This window comes from Saccopteryx leptura, chromosome 2 (assembly GCF_036850995.1).
Source record: "Saccopteryx leptura isolate mSacLep1 chromosome 2, mSacLep1_pri_phased_curated, whole genome shotgun sequence".
NCBI lineage: Eukaryota > Metazoa > Chordata > Mammalia > Chiroptera > Emballonuridae > Saccopteryx > Saccopteryx leptura.
This window is the reverse complement of record NC_089504.1, coordinates 379,840,857-379,856,158: the sequence shown is the minus strand read 5'-3', so window position 1 is coordinate 379,856,158 and position 15,302 is coordinate 379,840,857. Positions and strand designations below refer to the sequence as shown.

General features: G+C 48.4%; 1 protein-coding gene across 1 annotated transcript in view; it reads left to right on the top strand.

Moving 5' to 3' along the window:
* Positions 1-15,302, top strand: part of SORL1 (sortilin related receptor 1) — a 139,803-nt gene that overhangs the window by 92,940 nt on the left and 31,561 nt on the right. Inside the window, exons 25-30 of the mRNA XM_066365308.1 lie at positions 223-342; positions 7,029-7,154; positions 11,084-11,191; positions 12,048-12,179; positions 13,280-13,411; positions 14,407-14,541. Coding sequence (XP_066221405.1) covers positions 223-342; positions 7,029-7,154; positions 11,084-11,191; positions 12,048-12,179; positions 13,280-13,411; positions 14,407-14,541 — 753 coding nt within the window. The remainder of the gene's footprint in view (positions 1-222; positions 343-7,028; positions 7,155-11,083; positions 11,192-12,047; positions 12,180-13,279; positions 13,412-14,406; positions 14,542-15,302) is intronic.

Here is a 15,302-nt window from a genome sequence, read left to right as displayed (position 1 = left end):
GTGGCAAGAGCGTCAAGTGTCAGCACACCCGAACGTGGCTGGGAACCGTCCTCCGTGATCTTATGTTCCCGGTTAAAGTCTCTGCAGCCATGCTCCCTCTGGATAACCAGCGTTAACAGGGATAACGGTGCATCTCTAACCCTGAGGAACGTTGACACCAGAGGGAGGATTCTGAGCAAAGAGCTTTCATCCTCACGTGTGTGTTTGTGGTCTCCCCTGCAGAAATGCACCAGTGCCGGAGCGACGAATACAACTGCAGTTCCGGCATGTGCATCCGCGCCTCCTGGGTGTGCGACGGGGACAACGACTGCAGGGACTGGTCTGACGAAGCCAACTGCACCGGTCAGTGTTTCCCGGGCTCTTAACAGCACTCAGCTGTCCATGCGCGGGTTAGCCTTGCGGCCCTTCGTGGTCATATTGATAGAATCCGGGCTCCCAGGAATGGGCCCGAGACCGGCAAGTGCATGCTTCTCAAAGAGGTGGTCTGTGATAAGCTCGCGACGAAATGGAAATCGATACCCCATTTCCTCATAGAGAAAGCCTTGCTATGCAAAAAATGTTAACTGAGCTCCACAGTGTCCTGAGTGACAGAGAGTTGATTTATGTCCTGGCTCAAGCTTCCTATTTCTTCAGGACCAATAATAAAGAGGTCACAGGCTGGCTCCCGGTCTGCGGACCACATGTTGAGTGGCACTGAACCACCTCGTGTTTTTGAATGGTGCGTCAGGGGGTTCCCTCGCCCCGAAACAATGACGACTTATACTGTGCTTGCATTATGTGGGGTAAGATTTCATTAAAACTAAACTTGGAAACAACACGAGAAATTCAGAGGAAGGCTTGGCAGAGGGACATCGAGGTAATGTTGGGTGATAGATTCCTCATGTTGATGACACAATGTTTTTTATGACTGACGGACTGGATGAATCAGTGGATGCCAATTATTATGGCGGAGTTGGGGAGACAAGGGCTGGGGGAGGTTGTGGAGGGATGAAAAACAGTTTCTCTACCTGATGCATCAGTTTTCTCTGCAGCGTCCTCTAAAAACTGTCATTCAGTTCTACCTTACATCTCCCCAGAGATGGAGATGAAGGTGTTTTTGTTGAACTATTTTATGGTGAGGGCAGATTTGCTTTAACACTGTAATTCAGGTTTTGTTTTACAATTCATTGTGGGTTTTTTTTCAGTTATAAAGTAACATTTACTTTACTACAAATATAACTTTTTTTTTGAATATAACTTTTTAAAATTTATTTGTTTTCAGTTTTAGTTTTCCTTCAGTATTATTCTGTGTTGGTTTAAGGTGAACAGCTGAGTGGTTAGACAATCATATACTTTACAAAGTGTTCTCCCGCTATTCCCAGTGCCCACCTGGCACTGTACATAGTTGCCACAACACTGTTGACTCCATTCCCTAGGCTCTACTTTACATGCACGTGACTATTTTGTATCTACCAATCTGTACTTACTAGTCTTTTCACCTGTCCCTCAACACTCCCCCCTCTGGCAGCTCTCAGTCTGATCCATGAGTCTCTATTTTTTTAATTTTTAAAAATTTTCCCTTTTAAATTCCACGTAAGTGACTTCATATGGTATTTGTCTTTCTCTGACTTGACGTATTTCACATAGCATAAAATCTCCCTGGTCCATCCGTGCTGTCGTGAATGGAAAGATGACATTTTTTTAATGGCCAAGTAATATTTCATTCTGTATCTGAATCATGACGTTTTCCTACATGAGTGTGTTGGTGGGCGCTTGGCCTGCTTCCATATCTTGGTTATTATAAATAATGCTGCAGTGCATGTAGGGCTGCATGTATTCCTTTGTATGAGTGTTTTGGGTTTCTTTGGATATATACGCAGAGGTGGAATTGCTGGGTCGTAGGGTCAGTTCCCTCTTTAAATTTTGAGGAGCCTCCATACTGTTTTCCATTGTAGCTGCACCGATCTGCATTCCCACCAGCAGTTCACGAGGGTTCCCTTTTGGGCACCTCCTCGCCAACACTTAACATGTGTGGATTTTTTGACGGTAGCCATTCTGACAGGTACCCACCAGGTGCCATACAGGGTTACCACACTATTAATTGCTGTCATCCCAGGAAGCACACGCATGTTGCTGGGAAGCTTTGGGTTTGGGTAGATAGTCGGTTTAGTGGATTAGATGGGCACACCCCATCTGATTCCAGTTTGTGAACTGCAGGGTGATTGAACATCTTGTTAGCACACCCACCTCAGTCACCCTTGTGTTTCAGCAGCATGTGCCCGTCGCCGTGCAGACATAATTGACAGCTGCCTTCCCGTGGGCGGGCTTTTCCCGCCCCCTCATTCATTTCTGCTGAAACGCAGCCTGCTTGTACCTCGGCTGCAGCTTGTTCTAGTGGCCGTCCTTCCAAACCTGTGAAAGGGGATTCTCCTTCTTCGTCACCTCAGAATAGGCGGAGGTCAGATGTGAGCTCATGAAGATGTGTGGCCTGTCCCTGCACTTCCTGACCTAATAGATGAGGTCACGTGCAAAGCCAGAGAAAACAAACGGGAGCCAGCCGACTTCCTGTTGGCCCAGCTTGCTGGTGTGGTCTGTGCCATGTGTCTCCTCTGCTCTCCCTCTCCTCCCCTCTTGCTTTCCATGGAATTGAGGGTTATTGTTGTTTGTTTTTTTTAATTCCCTTTCTCCACCACTCGGTGCTGGTGTTGAGCGTTCACATTTGATTTCTGTGCTTTTAGCTACTCTTGGACATCTTACGTGTGTTGGTAACATCTTTCCCCTCTCCTGCACCTGCAGGGACTTCAGAACGCTCTGATTCTAACCTCTGCACACCATTCCCACACTAACATACCTAGTAAATACTTAGTATTTAGTGTCTTTGTTTTGGAATTTTAAAGTCCTAAAATTAATCATTGTTATTTTTTAGTAACCACACTTATTTATAGGCACCTGCCCCTTCTCCAGAGACCTTGGCTTCTTGTATCTGATGCTTCCTTCCCATGTGCACCCTTCAGCTTCTTGTGCAGCAGAAGAGTCTGTCCGTGGGCAACTGTTGTAAGGTCTTGTTTATATAAACACGTCTTTTATTTTACTTTCAATCCTGAATGCAGATGTATCTGGATTTTAAGGTTTGCAGTAATTTTCCATAAGTATTTTGAGGGCATTATTCCAGTTTCTTCTGGCCTCTTTTTTTCTGTTGTTGATTTGAATTCTCGTGTCACATGATCTGTTTGAACAACAGTCACACATTCCTTCTCTCTAGCTATCTTTTAGTGTTTTATTTTGTGTGTGTGTGTGTGGGAGAAGGGGGGTGGCTGTCATTACGCAGTTTTGCCTACCTCAGTGTGGAAGTATTTTTTATGCTGCTTTCTAAAATTTGAAGATTTTTATTTTTCATCAATTCTGGAAATTACAACCACTACCTTTTCAGCTGTGTCTCTTTGTTACTTTCTCTGGTTCTGTCTTCGGCCATTACCTGCAGCCATTTGTTGGACTGTCTCGTTCTGTAGTTCATGCCTCCTGTTTTCACATTTGTTGTCTCTTCATGACTTTGTGCTGGGATCTGAGTTAGTTCCTCAGATGTCCCTTCCAATCCAGCTGGTCTCTTTTCGGTGAAATCTAATCTGCTTTTACACTCATTGACTGAGCCGTTTTTTAATTTCCATGACTATTTTGTGTGTGTGTGTGTGTGTGTGTGTGACAGAGACAGAGAGAGGGACAGACAGACTGGAAGGGAGAGAGATGCGAAGCATCAATTCTTTGTTGTGGCACCTTAGTTCATTGATTGCTTTCTCATATGTGCCTTGACCGTGGGACTACAGAAGAGCGAGTGACCCCTTGCTCAAGCCAGCGACCTTAGACTCAAGCTGGTGAGACTTGCTCAAACCAGATGAGCCCGCGCTCAAGAGGGTGACCTCGGAGTTTTGAACCTGGATCTTTCACGTCCCTGTCCGACGCTCTATCCACTGCACCACCACATGATCAGGCTCTCTGACTATATGTTTTTAGATCTAGAGTTTCTAGTTGGTTCTTTTATTTTTTCAGTGCCCTTAATGCTTCCTGTTATTTTTGCATCATTAATCATTCGAGTGTGTTGATATAAGTGTTTTCTTCTCCCTCATTCACTTCCTAGCGCAGGGCTTTGTAAAAATGGGGAGTGCTTTCCTCATCATAATTCATCTCTTCTGCCCACTTTTTAGTTGGTCAGTGCTTTGGATCAGGTGTTACAGAGGATCTTGCTGTGTCTGAGATCTGTCTAAGCCTGAGCGTGAGTTGTGGAATAATGGCCTCTGTTAGAAATCCTTATTATCTAATTTCATGATCATTTATTTCATTATCTCTTCCATTCTTAGTCACAGTGCATGTTGCCATGCAAAGAATTCTCCTATATCTTCCCTAAACTTTTTAGTCTGTGTTTAAGTCAGTCTCTTTCGTCCTTATAATCAAATTATTAACTGAGCATGTGTTATTGACAGGACACTCAAAGTCAGAGTGCTAGGAAGTTACGCAGAAGACAGAAAATTTCAGGAAAAGAGAATATGTTAAGTATTCTGGTCATACCTGACCACCTAAATGAAATTGTGCAAACTGATTAGTCTTTTCTGAGCTCAGCTTCTGTGATAGAATCTGGCCATCTCACACAATGCCTCTCACAATGGTCATTTGGAAACTCCATTAGCATTCTGAAATTGTTTTCAATTAAAAGTGAAATGTGTAGGCTGAATAATAACAAATAGATCAGTATGCAATGAGTTTAGGCAACAGTATCTTTTATGAAAATCAGCAAGGCTTTGGTGAGGAATCTTTTTAAGGGCTGTCAGATGTGTAAAACCAATAACTCAAACATATTTCAGGCAATGGCTATTCTTGGGCAAGAACATGTGCATGCATGATACACTTAGTCGTTTTGTCAGAAATAAGTATATTTTAAAAAAGACCTTCAATGGATTCTGAGGGCCAAAAGTTGTACAACATTGAGACTTTCTGTAGACTGTTTAGCACGCTGTCAGGTATAGCCATGGTCTTCAGAGAGGTAGGAAGACAACAGATAATAGACCACCACTTGTTTTAATGTGGCTTGAAAAATCAAGTTCTTTGAATTTCAGGCTATTGCAGGAAATAACCTTAAATTCTAGTAGAAATTCTAGAAGCCACTGGAAACCAATTTTCCTAACCCTTGAGTAGCTTATTGCAAACCATCTCCACTGAATAGGTAACTATAATTTGCACTCAAATCTTGTTTGTTTTGCCTTCTTCTGCTGCGAAGACATGCCATCCACACAGTTAAACTAATGCAGACCCATCCATCATGGTTTGATTATTTTATGCCAGAGGTAAACAAGGCAGTCCTGGCTTTCATTCAGCAGTGAACAGACACAAGCAGCTTTTTGTTTCAGAGGAGGAAGGGGAACTGGGATGGAGGGAGGGGAACTGGGATGGAGGAAGGGGAACTGGGATGGAGGAAGGGGAACTGGGATGGAGGAAGGGGAAATCGGATGGAGGAAGGGGAACTGGGATGGAGGAAGGGGAACTGGGATGGAGGAAGGGCAACTCGGATGGAGGAAGGACAACTCGGATGGAGGAAGGGCAACTCGGATGGAGGAAGGGGAACTCGGATGGAGGAAGGGCAACTCGGATGGAGGAAGGGGAACTGGGATGGAGGAAGGGGAACTGGGATGGAGGAAGGGGAAATCGGATGGAGGAAGGGGAACTGGGATGGAGGAAGGGGAACTGGGATGGAAGAAGGGGAAATCGGATGGAGGAAGGGGAAATCGGATGGAGGAAGGGGATCTGGGATGGAGGAAGGGGAACTGGGATGGAGGAAGGGGAACTGGGATGGAGGAAGGGGAAATCGGATGGAGGAAGGGGAACTCGGATGGAGGAAGGGCAACTCGGATGGAGGAAGGGGAACTGGGATGGAGGAAGGGGAACTGGGATGGAGGAAGGGGAAGTCGGATGGAGGAAGGGGAACTGGGATGGAGGAAGGGGAACTGGGATGGAAGAAGGGGAAATCGGATGGAGGAAGGGGAAATCGGATGGAGGAAGGGGATCTGGGATGGAGGAAGGGGAACTGGGATGGAGGAAGGGGAAATCGGATGGAGAAGGCGGGCAGTAGTGTTGGTGGCGTTTGAAGCAGCTATTATGCGCTCGACCTAGTCTCAGACCAAGGCTTTGAGATGTTTCTAAATGATCTCCAGGTGGCCTCAGCCCAGGTTTGCAAATAAGGTATGTACAATTTGTTTGCAAGTGACTTTCTGTTCCTCTGGCCTCTAGTTTCTTTTCACGATGGTGGGGGACGCCTTGTATTGTTGTGGCCTGGTAGATGTTGCCTCGCCTGTCCGGAGAGTTAGACCATTCTAGGTTCTGCGGCTTGCTTTCTTTGTGATTTTGGATAAATCTTGTATGCAGTTTGGAGTTGAGTTTTTCCACATATGACATTAGGTAGTTTATTTAGAATTATAAAATCATGGCCTTTCAGAGCTTACCAGGGTCCTTAGGTATCAGTCTAGTTGAGGACATTGAGGTCCCCAAACAGAGGCTGGGCCGGGTCTGGAACCCAGTCGCCTGAGCACAGGCCGCTGCTCCTTATCTGCAGAATCTGGAGGAGAGAGGATTTGCGCGAGAAGGTAGAGTGGCAAGGAAGAGTAGAAGAAGCTCAGGCTCTGACCTGGGACAGCCCTGGTGCTATTTCATAACTGTCTTTGTGAAAGTGGGCGAGTGTCTCAATCTCTCTAAGCCTGTTTTCAGCTGCAAAAGGGGACTAATTCTTACCCGTGTTGCAGAAAGCAAACAACTTTTTAACATACATCATGCTTGTGTAACATTTCTGAGCCCTCTGACTCAAGCCACTCACTGCCTGTTCAGAAGGCTGCACTCCACCTTCCGGGCAGCTGCGGGTGCCTCCCCGACGGCCAAGGGGAAACACCGGTGCTTCCTTCATTCCTTGTTACCTAACACGGCCCTTCCTTTTAGGCAGCGACTCGGTGGATATTGGGGGGAGCAGAGAGGAGGGGGACACTGACCGTTTCTCTCTTCTCCTTGGCTGGCAGCCATCTATCACACCTGCGAGGCTTCCAACTTCCAGTGTCACAATGGGCACTGTATCCCCCAGCGGTGGGCCTGCGATGGCGACATGGATTGCCAGGACGGTTCTGACGAGGATCCAGTCCACTGTGGTAAGTACCATGCTTTAACCCTTCCCTGGAACTTCTCCCGTTTCTGCGGCCCAGGAAGAAGCCGGGAAGGGAGTACTGTTCTGCCGTGCCCGTGTGCCCGCTCTGACCGCTGAACACGCCCACCCACCTGTTCTCTCAGGGGCATTGCCATAGCCCAGTGGTCCCCAACCCCTGGGCCGCGACCGGTACCGGTCCGTGGGCCATTTGGTACCGGTCCACAGAGAAAGAATAAATAACTTACATTATTTTCGTTTTATTTATATTTAAGTCTGAACGATGTTTTATTTTTTAAAAATGACCAGATTCCCTCTGTTACATCTGTCTAAGACTCATTCTTGACGCTTGTCTCGGTCACGTGATACATCTATCCGTCCCACCCTAAAGGCCAGTCCGTGAAAATATTTTCTGACATTAAACCGTGGCCCAAAAAAGGTTGGGGATCACTGCCCTAGGCTATAGAGGGGTGTGACGTGCAGCCCTGGTTCTCAGGCGAGCAGGTGCCTCACTGCTTTTCCACACCCGCTTTGAGAAAAAAAAACGGAAATCTGCTACTCCACCAGGAGTGCTGACTGCAGTCGCTTTGCCAACGTTCCGCCCGAAATTGGCCGGCGGCTCCTGTATAAGTAGTGTACTCTGGGACTAAGAGTTCTCTGTGAGGGTCCTTAGGGAAAGTGGCTTACCACACCGAAAGTAGGATGTTGTCAGTATAATTGATTTAAAAAAGAATTTCTGAGGTAGCCAGTTTCACAGCGGAAATTAACCACGAGGAACTGCCACAGAAACGCACTGTATAACATGCTTTTCTGCACGAGGAATTGGTAAGGTTCGCTCTCCTTTCCCTTTTGCTCTCTGTCTGTGGGGGAAACTCCCCATGCTTCTCCTCTACTCTCAGTGCTCAGAGAACACTTTACTTCTGACACTTCTTGGCTGCCAAATGTGTGTTTTCCACACCAAGCAAGTCTCCAACTGAAACTGGTGGGGGACGTGATCCCCTAACTTAACTAGGACACTGTCCCCTTCGAGTTAGCACCAGGTCCCACAGGAGCAAGGGCTCAGTCCTGCCAGACCCTCCTCTGCCCACGTCAGGGGCCAGGCCCAAGTCCCAGGTTCACCTGGTCTTCCGACTGGCCGGCTGTGAGTGTGGGTTCCCACGACTCCCTCCCTGGGTTTGGGGAACACTCGGGTGTGCTGGTTTATTATAAAAGGACATGGTAAAGGGTAGAGATGAGCATCCGTACAGAAGAGATGCACAGGGCAGGTGTGGGGAAGGGAACGGAGCTTCTGTGTCCGCTCTCGGCGCCACCCTCCCGGCTCCTCCGCGTGACCCGGAAGCGCTCTGAACCCTGCACGTCTGGGATTTTTATGGAGTCTTCTCATTGGCATGGCTGATCATTAATGTAGTCTCCATCCTTCTCTCCTTCCTGGAGGACGGGGGGTGGAAAGTTCTAAGTCCCAGCATGGTTTTTCTGGTGCCCAGCCTTCATCTTCAAGCTACCGGGCAGCTTACCAGGTATCATCTCTAGAACAAGACGCTCCTATTGACCCAGGAAATTCTAAGGGTGTTTGAAGCTCTATGCCAGTAACCAGAGGCAGAGACCAATGTCTATATAGTTTTTATTATTTTACACCATACGTTCCAAATGTTCGTGGCATCGTACTCATTGTCTAGGAGTTGTTTGTTATGTTCCTCTCATGTCAAAGCGTTAAAGAAAGATGTTTCTGTTTGTCTATATTTCCTGTAGCTGGCGTTTTAATGGCAGGTACACATGCACTTTGTGTTACTGTAACTTAGTGTGCTTGGTCGCACCCTGGTTGGACATTCACGCATTTTTAGTCTTGCACTGGCATGCATAGTAAGACTACTCAGGTCCTTGCAAATGAGGGCTTGTTTTTCCTTTGCAGTATAGTCATCCCTTGGTGTTGCTAGGAATCGATTGGTTCCAGGAAACCCTTTGGACCCCAAAGTCTGTTCGAGTGCCTTGGCTGGTCCTCCCTCTCTGCGGGTTCTGCATCCTTGGGTTCAGCCACCTGTGGCTTTCCATCCGAGGTTGGTTGGACCTGCAGACGTGGGCCTCTCAGTTAGGGAGGCTAAACATAGCCTTCCTCCCAGGCTATGTTTGCTCATATGGAATTGCAGGGTCAGAGGTTTTGATTTATTTTAATGGCTCTCATTAAGTGTTTCTGGATTTTATTTCCAAGTAATTATACGAAAAAGCATCTCCATCAGTCGTAAAGTTGATGTTTCCCCAAGTCTCCCTTAGTATTATTATGCTTTATTTTTTTCATTGCTTTCACAAGTTTAATGAGTGGAAGTTATCTCATGTAATTTTAATTTTATAGCTTAAAAAAAACTTTTTATCCTTAGTGGTCTATTTCCCCAACTGCAGTGCTCATGTACTGTTTCTGCTTGATGTCTTGTGAGCAGTTTCTTCGGAGTGATGACTTACTACAGGATGAGAACACATGTTGTTGCCTTGCGTCTGGTCCTCCTGGAACCAGGCTCCCAAGAGCCACGTTAGCACCGGTCACAGCTGACCTGCTAGAACTGATCGTTAAGCCTCACGTGCGGCCGCAGCCTTCTGTCCAGGAGAAAGGCTGACCTAGTGTGAAGAATTCTAGGCTAAGTTGAGAAACCCAAGTTTCTTAACATTTCTGGGACAAACATTTACTAAAAAAAACTTTGGCTTAGAATACCTAAAGAATTAAGGTGGAGGGTAATTTAAGAGAGCTTTAAAAACCAGGGTTTATAATCAGGAATTATGTTTCTTTTTTTTCCCCGTTCACCGAAGCTTGGCTTTTACTTTTTATTTTATTTTTTATTTTTTTAAATAATTTGTTTATTCACTTTAGAAAAGAGAGAGAAGGTGGAGGGGGGGGGCAGGAAGCATCAGCTTCTATATGTGACTTGACCAGGCATTCCAGGTTGACGCTTTATGCACTGCGCCACCACAGTTCAGGCCAAGCTTTTACTTTTTAAATATATATATATACTTTTTTTTTGAGTGGGCAACACATGCACATGGTTCAAAATGGGAAAAAATATATAAAAATAATACACTAAACATTTTCCTCTGTATCTGCCCAATTTCCACCCTGTCTGCCTAGGAAACCATGACTATTTGTCCTTTCAGAATATTTTTGAGCACATAAGCAAAAATGTATTCTTGTTTGATTGTACACAAATAGTATGCTATACCTGTTGTTTTGTGCCTTGCTTTTCACACAACTGTCTAGGACAGGAGTGGTCAACCTTTTTATATCTATTGCCCACTTTTGTATCTCTGTTAGTAAAATTTTCTAACCGCCCATCGGTTCCACACTAATGGTGATTTATAAAGTAGGGAAGTAACTTTACTTTATCAAATTTATAAAGCAGAGTTACAGCAAGTTAAAGCATATAATAATAATTACTTACCAAGTACTTTATGTCAGATTTTCACTAAGTTTGGCAGAATAAATCTTTATAGAACAACTTACTATAGTTAAATCTACCTTTTTATTTATACTTTGGTTGCTCTGCTACCGCCCACCATGAAAGCTGGAACGCCCACTAGTGGGCGGTAGGGACCAGGTTGACTACCACTGGTCTAGGACATGTTCTTACAACAAGTTTCTTCAATCTCTTTACCACAGTGCAGTGTTCCAGTGTGTAAGCATTGATTACAAAGTCCCCTATTGACGGACACATAGGTGGTTTTCAATCTATAGCGGGGTCGCTGTGAATAACCTTGCACTTAATTCTTTTCCGCTTGTGTCGGCAGATAAGAGGCATTGCTAGGTCGCACACAGCACATACACGTTTGTGACTGATAGCTGTTGCCAGAGGGCCATCCTTAGGGGCGGTGCCCGTCCACGCCTGCCCAGCAATGCCAGTGAGCGCTGCTGGTTTCCCCTTGCCCATTCTCCTCTATCGTTGAATGACGTTTCAGAGAAGAAGTGCAATGGCTTCCGCTGCCCGAACGGCACGTGCATCCCATCCAGCAAGCACTGTGACGGTGTGCGGGACTGCTCGGACGGCTCGGACGAGCAGCACTGCGGTGAGTCCTCTCCCGGGAGCCCCTGGGGGTGGTGAGGGAAGAGCATCGCACTGGGCTAAATCCTTTCATTTCGAGTTGACCCTGACTCTGAGACATGCAGTCTCCAGAGAAACAGAACCGGGAGGATGCACATTTATTTTAAGGAATTGTCTCACGCGATCACGAAGGCTGGCGAGCCCCAAACTGGCAGCAGGGCTGGCGGGCTGGAGACCCAGAGAGGCTGATGTTGCAGCTCAAGTCTAAAGGCTCACTGCTCTCTGTGTCCTCACGTGCCCTTTCCTCTGTGCTTGCGCCTCTGGGGTCTCTTTCTCTAAGAGCCCTGCCCTGATCCATCGAACATTCATATACCCCTGTTAACTGTACTTATTTCATTGAATCTTAATTGCCTCTTTAAAGGCCCCGCCTCCAAATACAGTCACACTGGGAATGAGGGCTTCCACATCGGAACTGGTGGGAGCAGGTGATGTGACTCGGCCCCTAACACTGGTCCCTCGTAGGAGTGTGCCAGCGCCGTGTTAGAGTTTGTGTTGTATCGATAGTGATTATACCCGAGGGCTCTGGTGCCAAACAGCTTTGATTTTCCATTTCTGCTCCACCCTCCTCAGCTGCGTGCTCTTGGCAGAAGAGTTGATGCCACTCTCCTATTTTCTCATTCTGAATGCAGGATGATAAAACGTCTCATAATGCTGATGTACTTTTGTCAGGTGGTTTAGGTCAGGGCTTGGCACAAAAAAGGGCCCAGTAAAGAGTGGCCCTTGCTCCTGTTTCCTGGGTACCAGGGTGTACTGGCCCGGGGCCAGCGAGGGTCGCCAGCCCTGAGGGCTCACGGCCTCTTCTCTGTGCTGGCCACTTGCAGAGCCCCTGTGCACGCGCTTCATGGACTTCGTGTGTAAGAACCGCCAGCAGTGCCTGTTCCACTCCATGGTGTGTGACGGGATTGTCCAGTGCCGCGACGGCTCAGACGAGGACGCGGCATTTGCAGGATGCGGTGAGTGGGGTGGGCGGGGCAGGTGACTCGTGGCCACCGAAGGAACCGCAAGGGCGGGTAGGCCACCGTGCGTGGGGCACCTCCTCCAGTTCACAGGCCTCAATTGCGTTTTCTCAGGAAGACTTCCGTTTCCTGCTTCAGCAGCAATGCTTGTTAGTTGCTGGGATGTGTATAAAGGGCAGATGGAGAACGACCGAGATCTTGGCTCAGAGGTCACCTTCTCTGACCGGCCCCCCCTGCCCCCATCACTCTGCGGGCCCCTGCTCTGCCCCCGTCACTCTGCGGGCCCCGGCTCTGCCCCCGTCACTCTGCGGGCCCCTGCTCTGCCCCCGTCACTCTGCGGGCCCCTGCTCTGCCCCCGTCACTCTGCGGGCCCCGGCTCTGCCCCCGTCACTCTGCGGGCCCCTGCTCTGCCCCCGTCACTCTGCGGGCCCCTGCTCTGCTCAGTGGTCCCGCGGCGCTCATCACCACTTCGTACTCTGCGTGTTAATTGTCCTGCCTGTCTCCCCTTCCGGAGTGTGTGCCTCACGAGAGTGGGGCCTTTGTCTTGTCCACTGCTGTAGCCCCGGCCCTACAACTGCCCACCGTGTAGTGTGAGCTTATCTTAGTCTCCTTGGGCAGCCACAACACAGGAGACCACAGACTAGGCGACGTAAACAACAGACAGGTATTTCCTCACAGTTTGGGAGGCGGGAAGTCCAAGCTCAAGGTGTCAGTCAGCAAGCGTGGTTTCTCCTGAGGCCTGTCTCCGTGCCTTGTACGTGGCCATCTTTTCCCGAGTCTTCACATGGTCTCTCCCTGTGTCCTAATCTTCTCTTCTTATAAGGACATCCGTTCACATGGGGGTCAGGTTTCACCCTCTGACCTCATTTTAACTTAATTACCTTTTAAAGTCCTTATCTCCAAGTGCAGTCACATTCTAGAGATACTAGGGGTCAGAGCTTCAATCAATTGACTTTTGCTTTCATGGAGTTCTTCAGTCAGACAGCCGTGTGGTGGAGGCCTTCCACGCTTCCCTCCGGTTTCCCGGCAGCGTGGTTACCGTGAGCTCTCCGATCTGGAAGTCACCCGGGTCTCACGGCTGTGTGTTTTCTGTCTAGCCCAAGACGCCGAGTTCCACAAGGTCTGTGACGAGTTCAGCTTTCAGTGTCAGAACGGCGTGTGCATCAGTTTGATTTGGAAGTGCGACGGCATGGACGACTGCGGCGACTACTCTGACGAAGCCAGCTGTGGTGAGCGAGCGGGTCCCGGGTCTGGTTCTCACGGAGCCGCTCTCTGGTTACTGCGGCTGCTCGTGCAGGACGGGCGCTCGCCGGCTCATGCCGCACCACTGTCTTCTCCGCCCTCTGCCCGTTCTTAAACCTTCATGCAAGGAATGGGGTACTGAGCCGGCAGCCTGTCCCCTGGTAGCTGTTAGGGGATGCTTCTTCCCTGTCGTTGTCTCTCCCCGGTCGGGAAGTTCACATTCTGCATGAGGCGCATGGTAGGTGAGGAACTGATGGTAAATATTGCAGATTGTGCTTCTTCCCCTTCCTCTCCTAAAAGTGAGAGAGACCACATGGCATAGCATCATTGTCACCATGGTGTTATCATCGATGGTTAGGTCATCCCTTTGATAAAGGGTCGAAATTAAAAACTCAGGCATCATTCGTAAGACATATAGAAGGGTAGGTCAAGAGAACACGAGTGTGGGTCCAGGAAGATGGGCTGTTGTGTGTGTGTGGATGTGGATTTGGTCACCAGCTGGGACCCAGAAGCTGCCTTCCTTTTCTCTGGTGGGGACATGCAGGCTGCCCGGGACGCGGCTGTCAAGGAGGCTGTGCATGCGTTAGAGCAGGGTCCCCAAACTTTTTAGACAGGGGGCCAGTTCACTGTCCCTCAGACCATTGGAGGGCCAGACTATAAAAAAAACTATGAACAAATCCCTATGCACACTGCACATATCTTATTTTAAAGTAAAAAAACAAAAAGGGAACAAATACAATATTTAAAATAAAGAGCAAGTAAATTTAAATCAACAAACTGACCAGTATTTCAATGGGAACTATGCTCCTCTCACCACCAATGAAAGAGGTGCCCCTTCCGGAAGTGCAGCGGGGGGGGCTGGATAAATGGCCTCAGGGGGCCGCATGTGGCCCACGGGCCGTAGTTTGGGGACCCCTGCGTTAGAGCTTTCTGTACACATGGGCTTGGGACCGATGGCTGAGGGTGTGTTTGCTGTCCCCAGAAAACCCCACGGAGGCCCCGAACTGCTCCCGCTACTTCCAGTTCCAGTGTGACAACGGCCACTGCATCCCCAACAGGTGGAAATGTGACCGAGAGAACGACTGTGGGGACTGGTCCGATGAGAAGGACTGTGGAGGTAAGAGCCCTCAGGGTCTGCCCCCAGCCCAGACACTTCAGTGTTAGTTCATGATTTTTTTTGGGGGGGGGGTGTGACTCTTTGAGTTCTGCCCCTCTCTTATTTGGAAAATTAGTGTGGTTGGGTTCTCCTGTTCCTGGGATTAGCGCACCATGCTTCGCATGGTAAGGACCCCAGAGCCTGGCCTCTCAGACACGACTTGCAGACTGGCGACAGGCGCCTTACTTGGAGCTTGTTAGAAGTACAGACTCTCTGACCTCCCCCAGATGCCCCTCCGGGGTCAGAACTGGCATTTGAACAGGCTCTCTGGGTCCCACAGGGATGACGCAGTTGAGGAGTGCTGATGTGGAGTGCATGCTTGTCCTTTTTGTGTTTGGCTTCTGCTCTCTGCACCAGCCTCGGGTGGGGAGGGTTGTTAAATTAACCAGAACCATGTTAACCTCAGAAGGGATCTCCACCCCGCCCCCGCCCTGCATTCTGAGTCACCTTCCTGCCATCAGCTTGCACGGGCTTCTGCAAAAGCAAGCTTATCTGAATATCGTCAGCCCAAATTAAATATAATAAGTAAGGTGAATCTTCCAAAAAGGAGAAAAGAAACGCAGTCTCCGCTGACACCCCGTTAGACATGCCTTTTAGATGAGCTGCACTTCAGAGCTTGGCGTGGCCCTGGGGTGGCGCAGCTGCAGCTGGGGTGTCCACACTAGTTTGGGGACCCATTTTGGCCTGAGATCAAGTTTCCTGTAACACTTTGGGTTTTCTTG